Source organism: Microtus oregoni, unplaced genomic scaffold (genome assembly GCF_018167655.1).
Source record: "Microtus oregoni isolate MIOR12 unplaced genomic scaffold, Mior012 000016F_ref0000370, whole genome shotgun sequence".
Lineage (NCBI taxonomy): Eukaryota > Metazoa > Chordata > Mammalia > Rodentia > Cricetidae > Microtus > Microtus oregoni.
The window spans coordinates 26,387,681-26,405,000 of record NW_024543075.1 but is presented as its reverse complement, the minus strand read 5'-3'; the positions used below and the strand labels follow the sequence as shown (position 1 = coordinate 26,405,000).

The window sequence follows — 17,320 nt, the reverse complement described above, 5'->3', positions numbered from 1 at the left end:
AGACGCTGCAATACGCAAAGGGAGATAAAATCTGAGGGATAAGAAAATTACTCACAACTTGATTTTTGTATTCATATTTCTTTATTCTCCTCCTACTACTACTTATTCCCCTTGTTACAAACGTTTCCAGTAATACATACCCTTATAACCAGCAATTCCTTAGCCCTCTCAGGTTCCAGTGCTGGGAATTCTGTCTCACCATAAAAATAAGAGTTTTCACACACACACACACACACACACACACACAGAGAGAGAGAGAGAGAGAGAGAGAGAGAGAGATTCATAACTGTCAGCTCAAACGTGGGAGTGGCTTAGTGCATGTCCAGTGAACTCCTCAATGGAGAAACTCGGTTAAGAGAGGAATTAAATCATCAGGAAATTCTAGAGGGGGAGGTTAGTGGGCTACACTACCTTTTTAGGTGGCTAAATAAAGAGCTAAAAGGTTTTTTTTCAGCAAAATTATGAATAGGGCATTGATTGATTTTTAAATCAGCACACTTTTTTTTCCTCCCAACATGCATAGAGGATATCGGGTAATCAGGAAACCTATGTCAGGGGAAGCTAATGTCTCCTGATCTGATCTGATAGCACTTTCATCAGATGCTGCAATTTCTATGGGCCTAGGTCTGGAGTTTAAACTTATTGCTCTAAGTGGAGCAAACAAAGAGGAGACCCAGGCCTCTAAATTGCTATAACAACATACCTCTGGGGTGTGTTGTTATCAGCCATTCTGATCCTGGGCGGTGTGGGTCTGTGGCACCATCAGGAAAGAAGTCTTTCTCAGGGCTGCAGTTAAGTGGGTAATTAAACACAAGCAGTAAGTTTCCTGAACTAAAATCATCAGTAAACTGAGGTGACGGTGAATATAAGGAGCTAGGAATTTTTAAATGTAAGGTTAGTTTTGCACCATTGTATTCCTTAAGTGAGGTAAAACTTATTTGTTTATCTATCTGAGGAACCATGAGCCAGCAGCTTTGGGGAAGTAGTAATTCTGTGTCCTTGGATATCTGTGAATGTCTTAAATGGAATGCCCTCGTCTAGATCCTCAACACCACTGACCAAATGCCTGCTGATAAAGATAATTGCAGGAAGGCAGATCTCCTCATTTACCTAGGAGAGAGGAACAAGGCCTGGCAGTAGGAAACTGTTTTCACACGTGGCTAGGGGAATGTGATCAGTAAGCATAGAAAGATAGTAATCAGTAAATGATCAAGCAATTCTGAATTGTGGGAATTAATTCTCAAATGTAAGAGAAGGAGAGCCAGCTACAGCAAAAATCTACAGGAAAAACAGTCACTTTATTCACAAAGGAATAATCCCCAAATTTGGTCCAACCTTCACCAAAGCCTTTGGCTCTGCCAAGTCATTTGTGAAAAGAGGGCTGAGCAATTACTGTAGAGTACTGTGACTTGTAGCACCCAGCCTCTCTTTGAACTTGGCCGTTACAGATATTAGGATCAGACATTAGGATCAGACCCACAGATGCCCCTCAGCATAGCTATCTTTTAGAAGGGTTTTCTTTCTCCCTGGCTGCCCAGTGCTAAGAGGATCACATTCCCATATGCAAATCAATAATTTTATCATACATGACAACATAGGGCCGCCTGTCTCATGGCCAGTGTTTGGGTTTCTAGTGACAAAGTCCACTGATTAAAAAATCTGTGAAATAATAAACAGCTTGTGCAATGTTGAAATGTGGGAGTGTATAGACCAGTGACAGACAGTTTTGCTTTCTTATTTGTGTATGTTTGTATACATGATGTGAATATGTGTATGAGCGTTTGAATGTGGTGTATGTGTGTCAAGGGGTTGATATCTTCCTCTACTTCTTCAACTTACATATTGAGGCAAAGCTCTCCACTCCCTTAAAATTACATTTTGGCCAGATGTTGCTGCATACACCTTTAATCCCAGTACTTTGAAGGAAGAGGCAGGTATATCTCTGTGAGTTCAAACCCAGCCTAGTCTACATAGCAAGTTCCAGGCTAACCAGAGCAACATATTGAGACCTTGTCTCAAAAATAAATAATAATGTTTTTTGTTTATTTGTGTGTGTGTGTATGTGTGTGTGTCATATGACATGAACGGAGGTCAGAGGGTAAACTCGTGAGTTAGTCCTCTCCTTCTACATTGTTGTGTCCAGGACTAAACTCAGGTCATCAAGGTTGGCCAAAAGCCACTTTAACTGCTGAGGCATCTTCCCTGGCCTCATACAAGAGAGTTTGGGGGATTCCTAGATCCTGTGTCTGCCTCCTAAGCCCTAGAACAACAGGATGCAAGTGTACTTAGCATTTATATGAGTATTGGGATTTGAATTCAAGTCTTCAAGTTTACCTGCACACACACACACACACACACACACACACACACACACACACACACACTGAACCATCTCTCCTGGAAGATTGAAGGCTTTAAAGTATTAGGAAACTCAAAATGTCCTCATGTGTGGCAATGAAGGTTTTTTTTGGGCGACAGAGACCAATAAGCCCCATGGAAGTGGCCAGAGACACACCAGGGAATGCAACGGGAAAGGCAAGCCTATGAAGAAAGAGGAGCAAACAGATGGGTTCCTGAGGGACCCCTTCCCCCGCCACACACACTGAAACTTAAAGCTATTTTTCTCTGCCAATGCCATGTCCTATGAGCAGCCTCCAGGCTCATCCTTCCAGAACTTTCTCAAGTTAGTGTGAAACTTTTACAAGAGGTTGATTCTGCAGCCTGACCAGATGGGCTCAGTAAAGCAGAGATGGCTTTAACTACTGGGGAAGGAGTGCCATGGCCACCATGATGAGGCTGCTCTGCCCAGCATGAGGGTGGAAGAAAAGGTCCTCAGAGGCGGAGGAGGAGGGGGGTGAAGAAATAGAACACACAGCTTTTAATCTCCCTGCTTTCTGATTTTCAAATCATGTATCAATTAATTAATAATGTGCCGCCCTTATGGATTCTGGTAATACCCCAGGAACTCCCTGGCACAGAGCAAGCACTAGTAACTACTTACTAATTTATAAATGAGTGATGAATGAACACACATTAGCACCTGTTCCAGGAAGGGGCAAAGGTAAAACATGCAAGCTCTCCTTTCCTTGATGACATCTTAGCCTTAGGCAAAATCCTCCCAGTTGAACCTCAGTTTTTCTACCTATGAAATGGGTAGTTGTGGAAACTGAATAGCATATTCTATAAAGTATCTCCCCTTGGTTAAGGCAGGTCTGGGTGACACTGCTGACCGCTGTGGGGAGGAGATAGGCAGCTCTTGTCCAGTTCTGACATTAAATAGGAGTCAGTGGACCACGTGTGTCAATTCATCTCTCTGCCCTCAGTTTGGCCCACCAGAAAATGAGCAAATTGGTCTAGGTTATTTGGAATTCAGGTCTCTACAGTCACTCTGTTCACATCTCTGGCACTGAGACAGAACAATGGTTTAGTGACAAAGAATTTATTTTTCTCAAGGAGCAGGAAGATTGGAGAGGGCAGTTCAATAGAGAAGCTATCCCATGATGCTCTCAAGGACTGAGTCTGCCTCCCTCTGTCCCTCATCCTTAGCAGATGAATGTCAACCTAATTGTTCTCAACACAAGAAGGCACAAAAGCAGAAGGGTGGGGAAGAACAAAAGCCAAGCAAATCAACTCTTCTTAAAACTCGGTCCAAAATGTTGCTTTCTCAATTGGCTAAAACTAGGTCACAGGGCCACCTGTAACTACAAAGGAAGCTGGGGGAATCTCAAGAGAGACCTGTGTCTGAACCGGAGCTGAGGCTTCTGACAGCGTGGGAAGGAAGGGCATTAGAAGGCAGCAGACCTAAGGCGGCCAAGGGAAATGATAATGTTATGAACACACCTGGGTCTATACAGAAATACATTTAGTTATTAGTGTGTGCCGTCTCCTGTGTGGAAACCGAGGAAAACACACAGAGATCAGTTCTGTCCTTCCACCGTGTGGGGAATAAACACAGGTCTTTAGGCCTGGCAGCAAGCACCTTTACTCACGGAGCCTTCTCATTGCCCCAACACGTGCATATCCAAGGATGAGTGTAAAGTTGAAAAGAAAACCTTGTCCTGGGATGACAAGTCATTGAGAAGACTCCCCACCTTCTGTTTCTAGAACCCCATTGTCTTTAATGAAGGGTTCTGTTTATAATTTCTCGCTTAGCTACCAAGGCAGACTTCTCTGTAGGGCGACACGCCTCCTCCTGAGGAGCTCCCTCAAGGGACAGAAGCAGGGGTCATGTTGTAATGTGTGGGGAGCTCCTTGTGAATGGGGCGTCCTCTCTCCAATGTCACCACTCTTCCCTGGGGAGCCCGACTGTGACAGTGTGAGTGCTTGTGAGGCCTTTGATGGCTAGTCCTGCGAAGAACACAACTCATCAGAGGCCAGAAATGCTGCCCAATGACCAAGCAAATGATATCATAATAGAAGTGGAGAATGTTCCATCGGGGGTCCAAAGACACCTCGTCTCAAATCAGATTTTTCTAAGAAAGCCATCAGCAAACCCCGCCCTCAGCATGGTTCCCTCCTCAGTGGTGGATACCATAGACTGTCAGATCCTCAGCAATGGGAAGGACAGAAGGAACAACCGGCTGTTGAGGTTTTCATCTCTGAATGAATCCATTTCTCAGATCCATTATGGCCCAGAGTGCCTGGGCATAGATGAGACCTGTACTTTCCATGAAACTGCTCAAGGTATGGGATGCTCAGGAAAAGTTACGGAAGTAACTTTAAAGTTGTCTGCAGGTTGCTGTTGTTAAGCAGTGTGGTGTGGTGTGGTGTGTGTGTGTGTGCATGTGTGTATGTGTGCCTGTACATATGCATATGCACTTAGTATAGTGCATGCGTGGAGGTCAGAGGACAGCTTCATGAAGTCAGTTCTCTCCTACTGTTCCCTGGGGTCCGGGTTCTGTGGTTTGAACTGAGGACATCAGACTTTCACAGCAAGGGCTTTCTCCTGCTGAGACATCTTGTGTTGGCCTCTGCGCTTTAGTTTTTGAGACAAGGCCTTTGGCTGAATCTTTAGCCTCTAGAGTCAGCTAGACTGGCTAGCTAATCAACCCCACAGCTCCCTCTGTATCTGATTCCCCCGTCTCTGGGATGATGAGTGTGTGGTGTTGTGGCCAGCTGTTTCTTTTGTTTGTTTGCTTGGTTTGGTTTGATTTGATTTGTTTTCTGAGACAGGGTTTCTCTGTAGCTTTGGAGCCTATCCTGGAACTAGCTCTTGTAGACCAGGCTGGCCTTGAACTCACGGAGATCTACCCATCTCTGCCTTCCGAGTGCTGGGATTAAAGGTGTGCGCTGCCACTGCCCAGCATGTGCCCAGCTGTTTGCATGGGTACTGAGGATCCGAAGCCAGGTACTCACTCTCCTGTGGCAAGCACTTTACCCACTAAGCCATTTCTCCAGACTTTAAAAAGAAGTTTAAGGTACCAAGTAATTTTCAAGAGGCACAGTCAGTAAACTAAAGGACATTGGGAATGAAGAAAAGTGTCACTTGAGACCTACTTACTGAGAGCTTCTTTTCCGTACAACCATATCTCTTGTGCCTGAAGTTTAGCCATCAAGTTTAGTTTTGTTAGGCATTGAATTTAGTTATGTGTTTCTCATGCTCTGCACCTTTGAGGCAGGCTTCATGCATAGACCGAGGCTCACAAAAAGTCACCGTCTTCTAACTCAGTTCATCCTGAGCCCGGATCTTAGAGATCTTCCAGTCTCTGATCTCCTGAGGCCAACAGAAATGCCGTTTCTCTTTTAGTCCATAATACTCCAGATATAGGCCTGGGGCTGTGGCTCAGTTGGTAGAGTGTTTACCTAGAGTTTCCAAATTGCTGGACTCCATCCCCAGCACAGGGCATGGTGGTATACGTCTGTGGTCCTGGTATTTATTACTTATGAGGTGAAGGAATGGAGATCAAAAGTTCAGGGTCATCATAAGCTGTGCATGGTGTTTGACACAGGCCTGAGTTTCATGAGATCTTATATAAGAAATTACATATATATATATGGTCTAGCCTGGGCCAGTAATTTCTAGAAGTGGAAATGTACCCACACCCAACCCTTTACCAATGGTCAGAGCATCATAGCTCACACTGCCTGCCTTTGCCCTGCCACTCTGCCTTGTGTCCCTCCACTCCCCTCTGTCTTGCCTGTCCTGTACAGGGAAGACAAAACCTCGCCCTCTCTGGCAGGGTGAGTTGTTGCTCTTTGAGGATGCCCCCTTTCACCTCCATGAACCCAGGGCTGCTTCTGAGGCTTTCTGGCTCCTTGTTGAGTCTCAGCCTGAGGAGCAGCCCCCACCTGCCCCTTAGCAGGACATTCAGCCAGCCAGTCCCAGCCACTGTTAGCAGATGGTCACAACTCGGGGCCACACCTGCACACACACTATCCAGAGGAAGAAAGGTGGGGCTGGCTTTTGTTTGCCCATTTTTATGTAGAAAGAAGAAATCCTTTCCAGGAAACTGTTTGGCCAACAGAACGTCACACACCTTCTGTCTATGTCCCCTGCAAAGAGGAAAAGGTCACTGGATTGACTTAGACTCACTGGGACCTGTCCTGTGTACCCGGAGATGGTGTTTACAGAGGAAGCTCAGGCCCTGTGAGGGAAGAAGGGCGTTATCTGAATTGTTCACAGTTAATTAATAGAAGGGGTGACTTGGAGGCTTGAGACCAAAAGCTCGGCCACATGGCTGAAAATGTGACTCTGAGCCAGAAGGAGATGGAAGAATTAAGAGCCATGGTAATTGTGAGGGACTGAGGAAAAGACGCTCACGCCTGGATTTCAGAGGCAAAGGAAACCGTGTAGAACACGCACTCAAGAGATACGAAGCAGCCAAGATCTGTTGCTTTGTTCAGTAGTGGTTTTGTTTGTTTGTTTGTTTAATATTTATTTATTTATTGTGTATACAATATTCTGTTTTGCATGTATGCCTGGAGGCCAGAAGAGGGCACCAGACCTCATTATAGATGGTTGTGAGCCACCATGTGGTTGCTGGGAATTGAACTCAGGACCTTTGGAAGAGCAGGAAATGCTCTTAACCGCTGAGCCATCTCTCCAGCCCATTGTTTGTTTGTTTTGTATTGGATTAGAATGATCTAAATATTTGCTTTGATTTTGAGCGCGCACGCGCACACACACACACACGTCTTCTGGTCACTCCCATCTGTGATTTTGTTTTTTGAGACAGGTCCCACGATGTCGCTCTAACTGATCTAGATGTCACTGTGTAGACCAGGCTTGCCTTGAATTTACAGGGAGCCACCTGCCTCTGCCTCCTAAGTGCTGGGATTAAAGGTTTGCACCCCTGTGATAGACTCCATTTGTGAGCCTTGAAATCCCTGAGTCAATGCTATGCAGCCTATATCAGTCTATACGGTGCTGTGTGTCAATTGTTCAATGCTGGGAGACTGAGGGAATGGAACCAGCAGTTCCAGGTCCACCTGGGCTATAGAGCAACAGTCTGTCTTCAAATAAAATGTGCCCTAGTTTCAATAGTGTAATTGATTAATTGATTAACTTATTTATTGGGGGGTTGGTGAGACAGGCTCTCACTGAGTACCATGGCATATTAGTTATGTCTGTCACTGCGATCAACACCATGACAAAGGCAACATAGAGAAGACGGCCTTTATTCGGGATTACAGTTCCCTGGGGTTAAGAGTCAGCCCTAGCGGGGAAGCATGAAAGTAAGAATGGACATGACAACGGGACAGGAAGCTGAGTGCTCACATCTTAACCTGAGAGCAGGAAGTAACTGAGGATGGTTCAAGTCTTAAGTTCTCAAAGCCTGTCCCCCCATGGTGCACTTCCTCCAACAAGGCCACACTTCCTAAGCCTCCCCAGACAGTGCCACCAACTGGGGAACAAACCTTCAAATGCATAAACTATGCGGAAGACTTCCCTCAAACCACCACACTTGGAGTGACCTTGAACTCGCTACCCAGCTCAGGCTAGCTCTGAACTTTCTGTTCTTCTGCCACTGCTTCCCAGTTCTAGGATTATAGGCGTGCACTGTCAAGTCTCACCCCGGTGTCATCTGTTAAAATGTGAAGACTGTGTTAAAGAAATAAGAAATGGAGCCCTGTTCATTTTCTTCTGCAGGACAAAAACTAATTGCATCCCTGGTTCCCATGACATCTAGGGACAGAATCAAAACCATCAGAAACCAGCCAAGGACCATGGAAGAGAAGAGAGAGCTTAGGTAAGGCCTCTGTTCTTACCTGGCAGACTCAGTCTGCAGCTTTTGTCCCAGCCCAAAAAGATAAGAAATGGAATAAGACAGAAGACAGATCTTCTATAAGAACAACCTTTACAGGGTGGAAATCTCCCCTTCCCCACTGTTTCTTACATAGCTTTATCTGGCCTCAAATTCGGGATTCTCCTGCATCAGCTTTTAAGGTACTGAAGAAAGGTGCATGTCACTCCCAGTTTTTTGCTCTTGGTTGATACAGGCTCTACGGCCCAGGCTGGCCTTGCTGTATAACCAAAGATTGTCCTGCACTCCTGATCCTCCTGCCTCCACTTCCTGTATCCTGGGGTTAATGTCTAGCCATGCACAGCTCGCTAAGGGCTGGGGTTTGACCTGTCTCCGGAGAGAACATGTGCACTGCTTCCCAAGAGAGTTATCTGGAGAAAAGCAAGTCTCCAGTGAGGTCTGGTAACCACTGCCTGAGCCAGGTTCTAGCTTAAGTTAGCTTCCCCAAAGATAAGGCATGTTCTGAGAAGGGCCATCCCCTCTGTGATCCCCTCTCTCAAAGCCCAGACCCCATTCTAACCAGAGGGACGCATCAGGCAAATCCTCCCAAAGCTCTGCAAGGAAAGACGGAGAACCTGACACAGAGGAGACATGTAATATGTGGAGCCTGGGCAGGAAGGGAGGAGAAACAGGAAACTCCGCAGCACACACCTGCATTTAGGTACCAGGACACACACATGCTGGCTCCATCTTGACAAACCCACTGTATTAGTTCCTTTTCTACTGCCGTGGTGAAACACCATGCCAGGCTACTCATTTGGGATTGTGGTTCTAGAGGGTCAGAGTCATGATGGCAGAGGGAAGGTGTGGTGGCTGGAAAAGCGGCTGATGGCTCACTTCTTGAACCACAAGAAGCCGCAAAAAGCAGAGAGAGAGAGAACTGAGAATAGCCTGAGTCTTGGAAACTTCAGAGCCCAACCACGGTGATGGACTTAGCTCAGCAAAGCCGCATTTCCCAAAGAGTATCCAAATGTCCAAATGCCCACCTCCCCCGCCCCACAGACTCTGGGGAACATCTCATTCAAACTACCACACTTACCATGGCACCTACCGTGGCAAGAGTTGACAGGGGAACCTGCAAGAGGTATGTGGGAACACTCTACGTAGCCTAAAAGCTTACTGTAAGCTTCAAACTACTCTAAGTTTAAAAACTGCTAAACAAACAAACAAACAAACCAGAGCCAGCTGGGGAGAAAGCTCAGTTGGAAAATAATTGCCACGCAAGCGTGAGAACCGAATTTATATCATCAGAACCCATATAAAACCTGACCTAGGGACCACTGTGTAATTCCAGCACTATAGCCCTTCTGTTCTAGGGTCAAGTGATGCTGCTCTGGCCGCTGAGAGTCTGGGATTACAAGCAGGGGCCTCCATTCCCAGCAGTGGCTAGTTTTTTGCAGAAATGAATGACAAGATTGACATCCTTTATTTTCCACAGAAAAATAGTTGACAAAGAGAAGAGTAAACAGCGCCATGGTGCCCTGGAGATCAACTGCTGTACTCAGTGTCTGAGCTCCCTATCCCTGGTAAGTCAACTTGTAAAAACATTTTTTTTCCAAGCCTTTAACCCCAGCACTTGGGAGGCAGAGGCAGCTAGGTCTCTGTGAGTTTGAGGTCAGCCTGGTCTTCACAGTGACTTCCAGGTCATCCAGGGTTACATAGTCAGACCTGATCTTAGACAAATGAGTTTGGTGTTTTTCATACACATTAACATACAATTTACATGTTACTGTTGTAAAGCGTGCTATTTTCACACATACATACAGCTTGTCTTAGGATTTCTGTTGCTGTGAAGAGACACCACACCGTGCCACAGCAGCTCCTAGAAAGAAAGCATTTAGTTGGGGCTGGTATAAAGTTGAGAGGTTGAGTCCATTATCATCATGGTGGGAAGCATGACCACATATAGGCAGACATGGTGTTGGGAGGAGCTGAGAGTTCCACATCTGGTTCTCTTGGCTTGAGCATCAAAGTCCACCCCCTAGTGACACACTTCCTCCAACAAAACTGTACCTGCTCCAGCAAGACCACACCTCCTAATGGTGCCACTCCATATGAGCCTAAGGGGGCCTTTTTCTTTCTTTCTTATTTTATTATTTATTTATTAAAGATTTCTGCCTCCTCCCCGCCACCGCCTCCCATTTCCCTCCCCCTCCCCCAATTAACTCCCCCTCCCTCATCAGCCCGAAGAGCAGTCAGGGTTGGAAAGCAGTGTGGCGGTTTCTCAGGAAATTTGGGATCAACCTACCCCTGGACCCAGCAATACCACTCTTGGGAATATACCCAAGAGATGCCCTATCATACAACAAAAGTATATGCTCAACTATGTTCATAGCAGCATTGTTTGTAATAGCCAGAACCTGGAAACAACCTAGATGCTTTTCTTTCTTTTTTTTAAATTAATATTTTTGCCTATTTCTATTTTTTATTATTTAAAATTTATTTATTTATTTTACATCCCACAGATTCCCCTCCCTCCTCTTCTCCCAATGCCTGCTCCCCTCACCTTTATACTCCCTACCCCCAATCCACTCCTCCTCTGTTTCTAATTCAGAAAAGGGCAGGCCTCTCATGGAGATCAGTAAAACATGGCATATCAAGTTGCAATAAAACTAAATACACGCCCTTGTATTAAGGCTGGGCAAGACAACTCCGTATGAGGAACAAGGTCCCAAAGGCCAGCAAGAGACTTAGAGACTGCCCCTGCTCCCAGTGTTAGGAGTCCCACAAAAAGACCAAGCTACAGCCAGGTGGTTGCTGCGCAGGCCTTTAATCCCAACACTTAGAGGCAGGCGGATCACTGTGAGTTCAAGGCCAGCCTGGTCTACAGAGTGATTTCCAGGATGGGCTATGTAGAGAAACCCTGTTTTGAAAAACAAACGGAAACAAAAAGCATTAACAAGCTATCAACAACTGTTACATATATGCCGAGGGCCCGGGTCCAGGTCAGTCCCGTTCAGGCTCTAGGGAAGCCATTTTCATTCAAACCACGACACAGCCTACCAGGCTCAAGTCTGATTAATTAGCATATTCCTCTCCTGATCTTCTGTTAAGTGAACTTTTTCTGGGGAGACAACAAACTTCTGTTCACTGCAGACAAGGAACAAACCAGCTCTGTAGACAAGGCCGTTCATAGACTGACCTACAGGGCATGAGCAACTGGCAGGCTGCTACACCACTGCCGTCTCTCTCCTCGGGAACCCTTAACTGCCTTGTGTGTGAGCCCTACCCTGGGATGCTAACTGCCTGCATATCCTATGGGAGGAACCAGGCTCCCCGAGTCCTTGCTCCTGTCTACCATGGAGAGTAATGGGTCCAATCTTACACAGATCTCCGCTGAGTACTCACAGTTGCTAAGAAAGTTTAAGAGTGCAATGGGCATGTCACACGCAGAGAACAGTGTCCCACACTTCTCTTCCTTCCTCACCTCTCCTTTCTTGCCTTCCTACCACCTTCCCTTTCTACCCTCATTCCGTTCCTTTCCCTTTTTTTCTCGGTGCTGGGGGAGGAAGGGATCGACCCCAAGGCCACACACATGCTAAGCGTGCTCTCCACTCCTACAGCGCTCGATGTCATCTCTCCCGGATCCTTAGAAAATACGTACTAGGCTTTTGTGGGCTACAGTCATGGCATGGGGAAACGCCACACTCACTCCTCCTTTACCCCAGCCCCTCTCTGTCCTTCCTCCCTCCGTTCTTCCAAGGCTTTAATAAGTACTATTCCACATTCTTCCCTGTATGAAAAGGAACACGCAGTATTTGTGTTTCTGGATTATCTCATTTTCACAGTGTTCTCTAGTTCTGTCCATATTTCAACAAATGACAAGATTTCATTCTTTGTAGTTGATATAGTGCAATAGATACATAATTGTAGTATATATATATATATATATATGGTAGTACTTATATATGTATCATAGATATAATTGTCTTTACCCATCCGTGCACTGAGGACTGTCAGATTAGTCCTGGATCTTATCTGTGGTGCTGCAGGAACTGCTCTGTATGGCGATTTCATTTCCTTTCTTTATATACTGAACTAGTTTACTTTCTATTGTTATTGTTATGATAAGGCGCCATAACCAAAAGCAACCCGGGAGGAAGAGTTTATTTGGTTTGTACTTCTGAGATCCCAGTCCCTGGTGAAGGGACTTCGGGTTAGGAAGTCAAGGCAGGAACCTGCAGGCAGGAACTGAAGCAGAAGCCTCTGAGGACTACTCCTTACTAGTTTATCCCTCATGGTGTCCTCAGCCTGCTTTCTTACACAGCTCAGGACCACCTGCTCAGGAGAGACATAGCCCTTCCCACTTCAACCACTCAGGAAAATGCCCTCATATATCTGGCTATAGGCAATCTGAGGGAGGCAGTTTCCAGCTGGAGCCTCCACTTCCTAGATACATCTAGGTTTGTGTCAATTTGACAAAGACCAGCACACATACCTGGAGGGGACATCTGTATCATTTGGTAGTTTCTAATGTATTCTGTTCTGGGGCTCATCCATATGGATAAACTGATTTGCCTCTCATTGTAAATGGGATGAGCTCAGCAAGGCTGGGACAGCAGCAAGGTCAAGGGTCAGAGGTGGAAGGGGATGGAGGAAAGGAGAGCTCAACAAGAGATGGTACAACAGTGAGGTCAAGGGTCAGGGATGAAAGGGGATGGAGGAAAGAGAATTCAACAAGAGAGGGACATCAGTGAGGTCAAGGGAATGGGGTGAAGAGCGAACCTTCAGACTGAACAGTCCAACATAGGTGTGGGAGTGAAAAGGTAGACATGGAGAAGGTAGGATGTTAGTGGCCAGTTGGGCCATTGGTAGCACAACCTGGGAAGCCACCTGTAAGTGCACCTCAAAGCTGCCTGGCTGGAAGAGGGATTTTGGAGCAGGGCTGTTTGGCTATGACAACGCTCACTCAGGAGCCACTTGCTGAGAATCAGGGCTCCTCTTCGTCTCCCCATCCAGGCTTACCGCAGAACCAGGAGCAACCTTTCAGAGCTCCTCGATTACGTCAGCTTGTGGCAGAAGACATTCAAGGTCATCGGAGGCAAGTTTGGAACCAGCGTCCTGTCCTATTTCAGCTTCCTGAGGTGGCTTTTGAAGTTCAACATCTTCTCATTTGTCATGAACTTCAGCTTCCTCATCATCCCACAGTTCACCGTGGCCAAGAGGAACACCCGCCGCTTCACTGGGTTGGAGTTCTTCACAGGCGCGGTAAGTGCTCTGTCTTCTGCAGAAGTTCACCACCATGGAATCCTGGGGAATGCCATGGGCTTCCTCAGACCTCCCATTCTGCCTGATGGAGAAAGGCTGGTTCTTCCTCAAGTACTGAGTGCATGACCCTGTGAGGCAAGCCGCGGAAGCTTCCAGGGGTCAGGAGCCAGTGTTGCTGGTCCTTTCACCAGGCCCCGCTGCTTTGCATGCTTGAACCATCTGTGTACGAACCAGGCACTCCGTCCTTCTGTCTCTTACGAGAGATAAGTATTCCTCACGGGCTGCCTCCTGCTTGTCTTCTTTCCCTTAGCATTACTCGGTAGGCACCTCATGTTAGAAATCTGTCTCTCCCCCCCTTTTTTTATTATTCCTACAAAATATAAACAGTCCTATTATGGAAATCTCTACTACAGCAGAAAAGGGAAAAAAGTCCATTTTCCCTTTCTTCCTTTGTCTAATTCTCCAAGGTGGGGTGTATCCCTCAAAATTTTTAATGTTTTTATTGTGTCTATATGTGTGTGTGTCCGTGTGAGTGTGTGTTCACCTGTGTGTGGGTACCTGCAGAGAACAAAGAGAGCCTCGGGTCCTCTGAAGCTAGAGTTACAGAAGCTAGAGTTACAGGCATTCATGAGCTGCCCAGTGTGGTTCTGAGAACTGAACTCAGGTTCTCTGGAAAAGCAGCAAATGCTCTTATCTGCTGAGTCATCTCTTTATCACTAAATATTCTGAAAATTGATAAATATGATAATGGTGGCATGAACATAGAAATGGATTCTTTGTTTTCAGAGTTGCATGTTGGAGAATTTGAGAGTAAAATGATCTGATGTCTGGAAATGTTTTCCTCTTTGATTTTTTTCAGTCTCTCTGTCTCTGTCTCTGTCTCTCTCTCTCTCTCTCTCTCTCTCTCTCTCACACACACACACACACACACACACACACACACACACACATAATAAAAGACAGTGTTAGTTCACAGAGGTGCAAAAGCAGGTTCCTTGGAGTATAGTTTTAGCAGCCCTGCCCTAAGGGCAGAAACCTCTTCAATGCCCACTCACAGGGTAGAGACTGAATGCTTCAACAGGCAGCAGGGTGGGTACACTCTGATTAATGCTAAGAAGAACATGGATTTGTAAAACTGTTCAACATGCATGTTTAAAAAAAAGTCAGGCAGCGGTGGCGCATGCCTGTCTTCTCAGCACTTGGGAGGCAGAGGCAGGCGGATCTCTGTGATAAGAACCCTTGTTACACGAACGTGAAGATCTGAGTTAAGACCCCCAGCCCCCACCTACAAAGCCAGACACGGCTGTGTGCAGCTGATGTGTGAGCACAGTGATGGGCAGAGATAGGAGGGTTACTGTCAGCCAGCATGGCCTCCCAACAGCAAGCTCCAGGTTCAGTAGGAGACCCTGTCTTAAGGGAATAAGGTAAGAGTCATAGATCAGAACACTTGTTTCTCACTAGCACACTCATGCACTTACGCCACACACATACACACGCAAACACACACACACGCACACATACATGCGTATGTATATACACATTTACAAACACATTAAGAATCATGTCTATAAGCATGTAAGTAATCCTGGGCTTTGTCTTTTTTCCCTAATCTACATATTGTAACGTCTATCTATAGAACATGTCATCTCAAAATGATTTAAAACACAGGAGGGTGGGCACAGGTCCTGTGTGGACACTAGGCCACTGCATGCAAGGGACTTGAGCATCTATCCTTTGTTGCCAGTATCTTCAGCGACCCGAGAGCTGATCTCCTTGGATACCATGAACTTCTGAATAACTGCAGAGAGGGCCCTAAGATACATAGTCATTCACCTTTCTCAAGCAAACCATTTAACTTGGATCTCTTTACTGTCCCTGTCAGGGCTATTTTACAGACACAGTGATGTACTATGGCTTTTACACCAACTCCACAATCCAGCACGGGACGGGTGGACCGTTTTACAACATGCAGTTGGCCTACATCTTCACCATCGGAGCCTGCCTGGTCATCTGCTTCTTCAGTCTGCTCTTCAGGTACAGATTCTGACATGGTTCTCAGGCTTATTTGTGTGTGTGCACATGTGTGCAGTTGAATGTGTACATGTGTATACATTTGTGGGGTCAGCAGAAAACTTTGGGTATCCTTCCTCGAGCAGTGTCTACCTTGGTTTTTTTTATTATTTATTTATTTGTTTTTATTTAAGTAAGGTCTCTTTACAGCTTGGAATTTTCCAAGTAGGCTTGCCAGGGAGCCATCTGTCTCTGCTTCCCCAGTGCTGGGATTGTAAGTGTGCAACACCATACCCAGGTTACTTTTTACAAGGGTTCTAGGAATTGAACTTGTCCTTGTCCTTGGATGGCAGATGCTTTACCAACTGAACTATTTCCCTAGCCCCTAAGGCTCATCTTAGACAAACTCCTAGAAACTCAGCTGTAACCCAAGACGCTGGGTACCCTGGTGCCCACCTGTCATCCTAGCACTTAGGATGATGGGAAGGAGGATTTTGAGTTCCAGGCCAGACTGGGCTACATAGTTAGACCTTGTTTCTAAAAATACACTAACCCAGCAGACAGCTTCTCTGCCATGCTGTCCGTGTCCTCCTTGTTTGTTGTTGGTTATTTTACTGTTAGCTCTTCTAGGGCCCACTGCATAGTTCCCAAATAATCACACAGAGTCATTCTTTCTTATGAATGCCCAGCCTTAGCTTGGCTTATTTCTTGCCAGCTTTTCTTAACTTAAATTATCCCATCTATCTTTTGCCTCTGGGCTTTTATCTTTCTCTATATACCTTTCTTTCTTTCTTTCTTTCTTTCTTTCTTTCTTTCTTTCTCCATTGCTGGTTGTATGGCTGGGTGGCTGACCCCTGATGTCGTCCTCTCCTTCTCCTTTTCTTATTCCTCGATCTTCTCTTCCCACATTTCTCCTATTTATTCTCTCTCCTGCCAGGCCCACCTATCCTTCCTTCTGTCTAGCTATTGACCGTTCATCTCTTTATTATTAAGAATCATGTCTATAAGCATGTAAGTAATCCTGGGCTTTGTCTTTTTTCCCTAATCAGGTGTTTTAGACAGGTAAAGTTACTCAGCTTCACAAAGTTAAGCAAATGCAACATAAAGGAATGCAACATATCTTTGCATCATTAAACAAATGTTCTACAGCATAAAAAAATGTCACACGTCTTAAACTAATATTCTGCAGCTCTTGTCTTGCAGTGTAGAATGTGGACAGATGGAAGAAGATAGGTGTTCAAGTGACTTTAGAGAAACTGAGGGGTCAGTCAAAAAACAAACGCAATAGCTGAGCAATTCTACAGACTAGACGAGGCAGAGGGATGATTGGAGAGAAGGTCCAGATGGGAAGTGAGTACAGGGCTCTGTCAGCCTCTGTATCATTTGGAGAGGACCCTAGCATGGATGGCTAAGGCAACAGAAATCTGTCCTCTCACAGGTCTGGAGGTCAGGAGTCCTAGAGGAAGGTTTATGTGGGATTCCCCTCTGTATGCTATGAATATGTTTTATTACCATGGATTATTAAAGAAGTCATTTTGGCCAATGGCTTGGTAGAGTAAAACCAGGTGGGAAATCCAGAGATATAGAGAGAAAGTAGGCAGACTCAAGGAGATGCCGTGTAGCTGCCAAAGGAGGAAGACGCCAGCCGGAATCTTACCCAGTAACCCACAGCCTTATGATGATACACAGATGAATAAAAATGGATTAATTCAAGATGTAAGAGCTAGCTAGAAATATGCCTGAGTCATTGGCCAAACAGTGTTGTAATTAATGTACTTGCTGTGTGATTATTTGGGTCTGAGTGGCCGGGAGGTGAGCAAGCAGTCTCCATCTACAGAAGAAGATAACAAGGCTGGTTT

The 17,320-nt window shown here is 45.8% G+C and overlaps 1 protein-coding gene across 4 annotated transcripts in view; it reads left to right on the top strand.

The window, feature by feature from the left end:
- Positions 1–17,320, top strand: part of Tmc5 (transmembrane channel like 5) — a 95,097-nt gene that overhangs the window by 41,266 nt on the left and 36,511 nt on the right. For all 4 annotated transcript variants that reach the window (XM_041666699.1, XM_041666700.1, XM_041666695.1 and 1 more), the window contains exons 5-8: positions 8,090–8,189; positions 9,682–9,769; positions 13,203–13,451; positions 15,334–15,485. In XM_041666699.1, the coding sequence (XP_041522633.1) occupies positions 8,090–8,189; positions 9,682–9,769; positions 13,203–13,451; positions 15,334–15,485 (589 nt within the window). The remainder of the gene's footprint in view (positions 1–8,089; positions 8,190–9,681; positions 9,770–13,202; positions 13,452–15,333; positions 15,486–17,320) is intronic.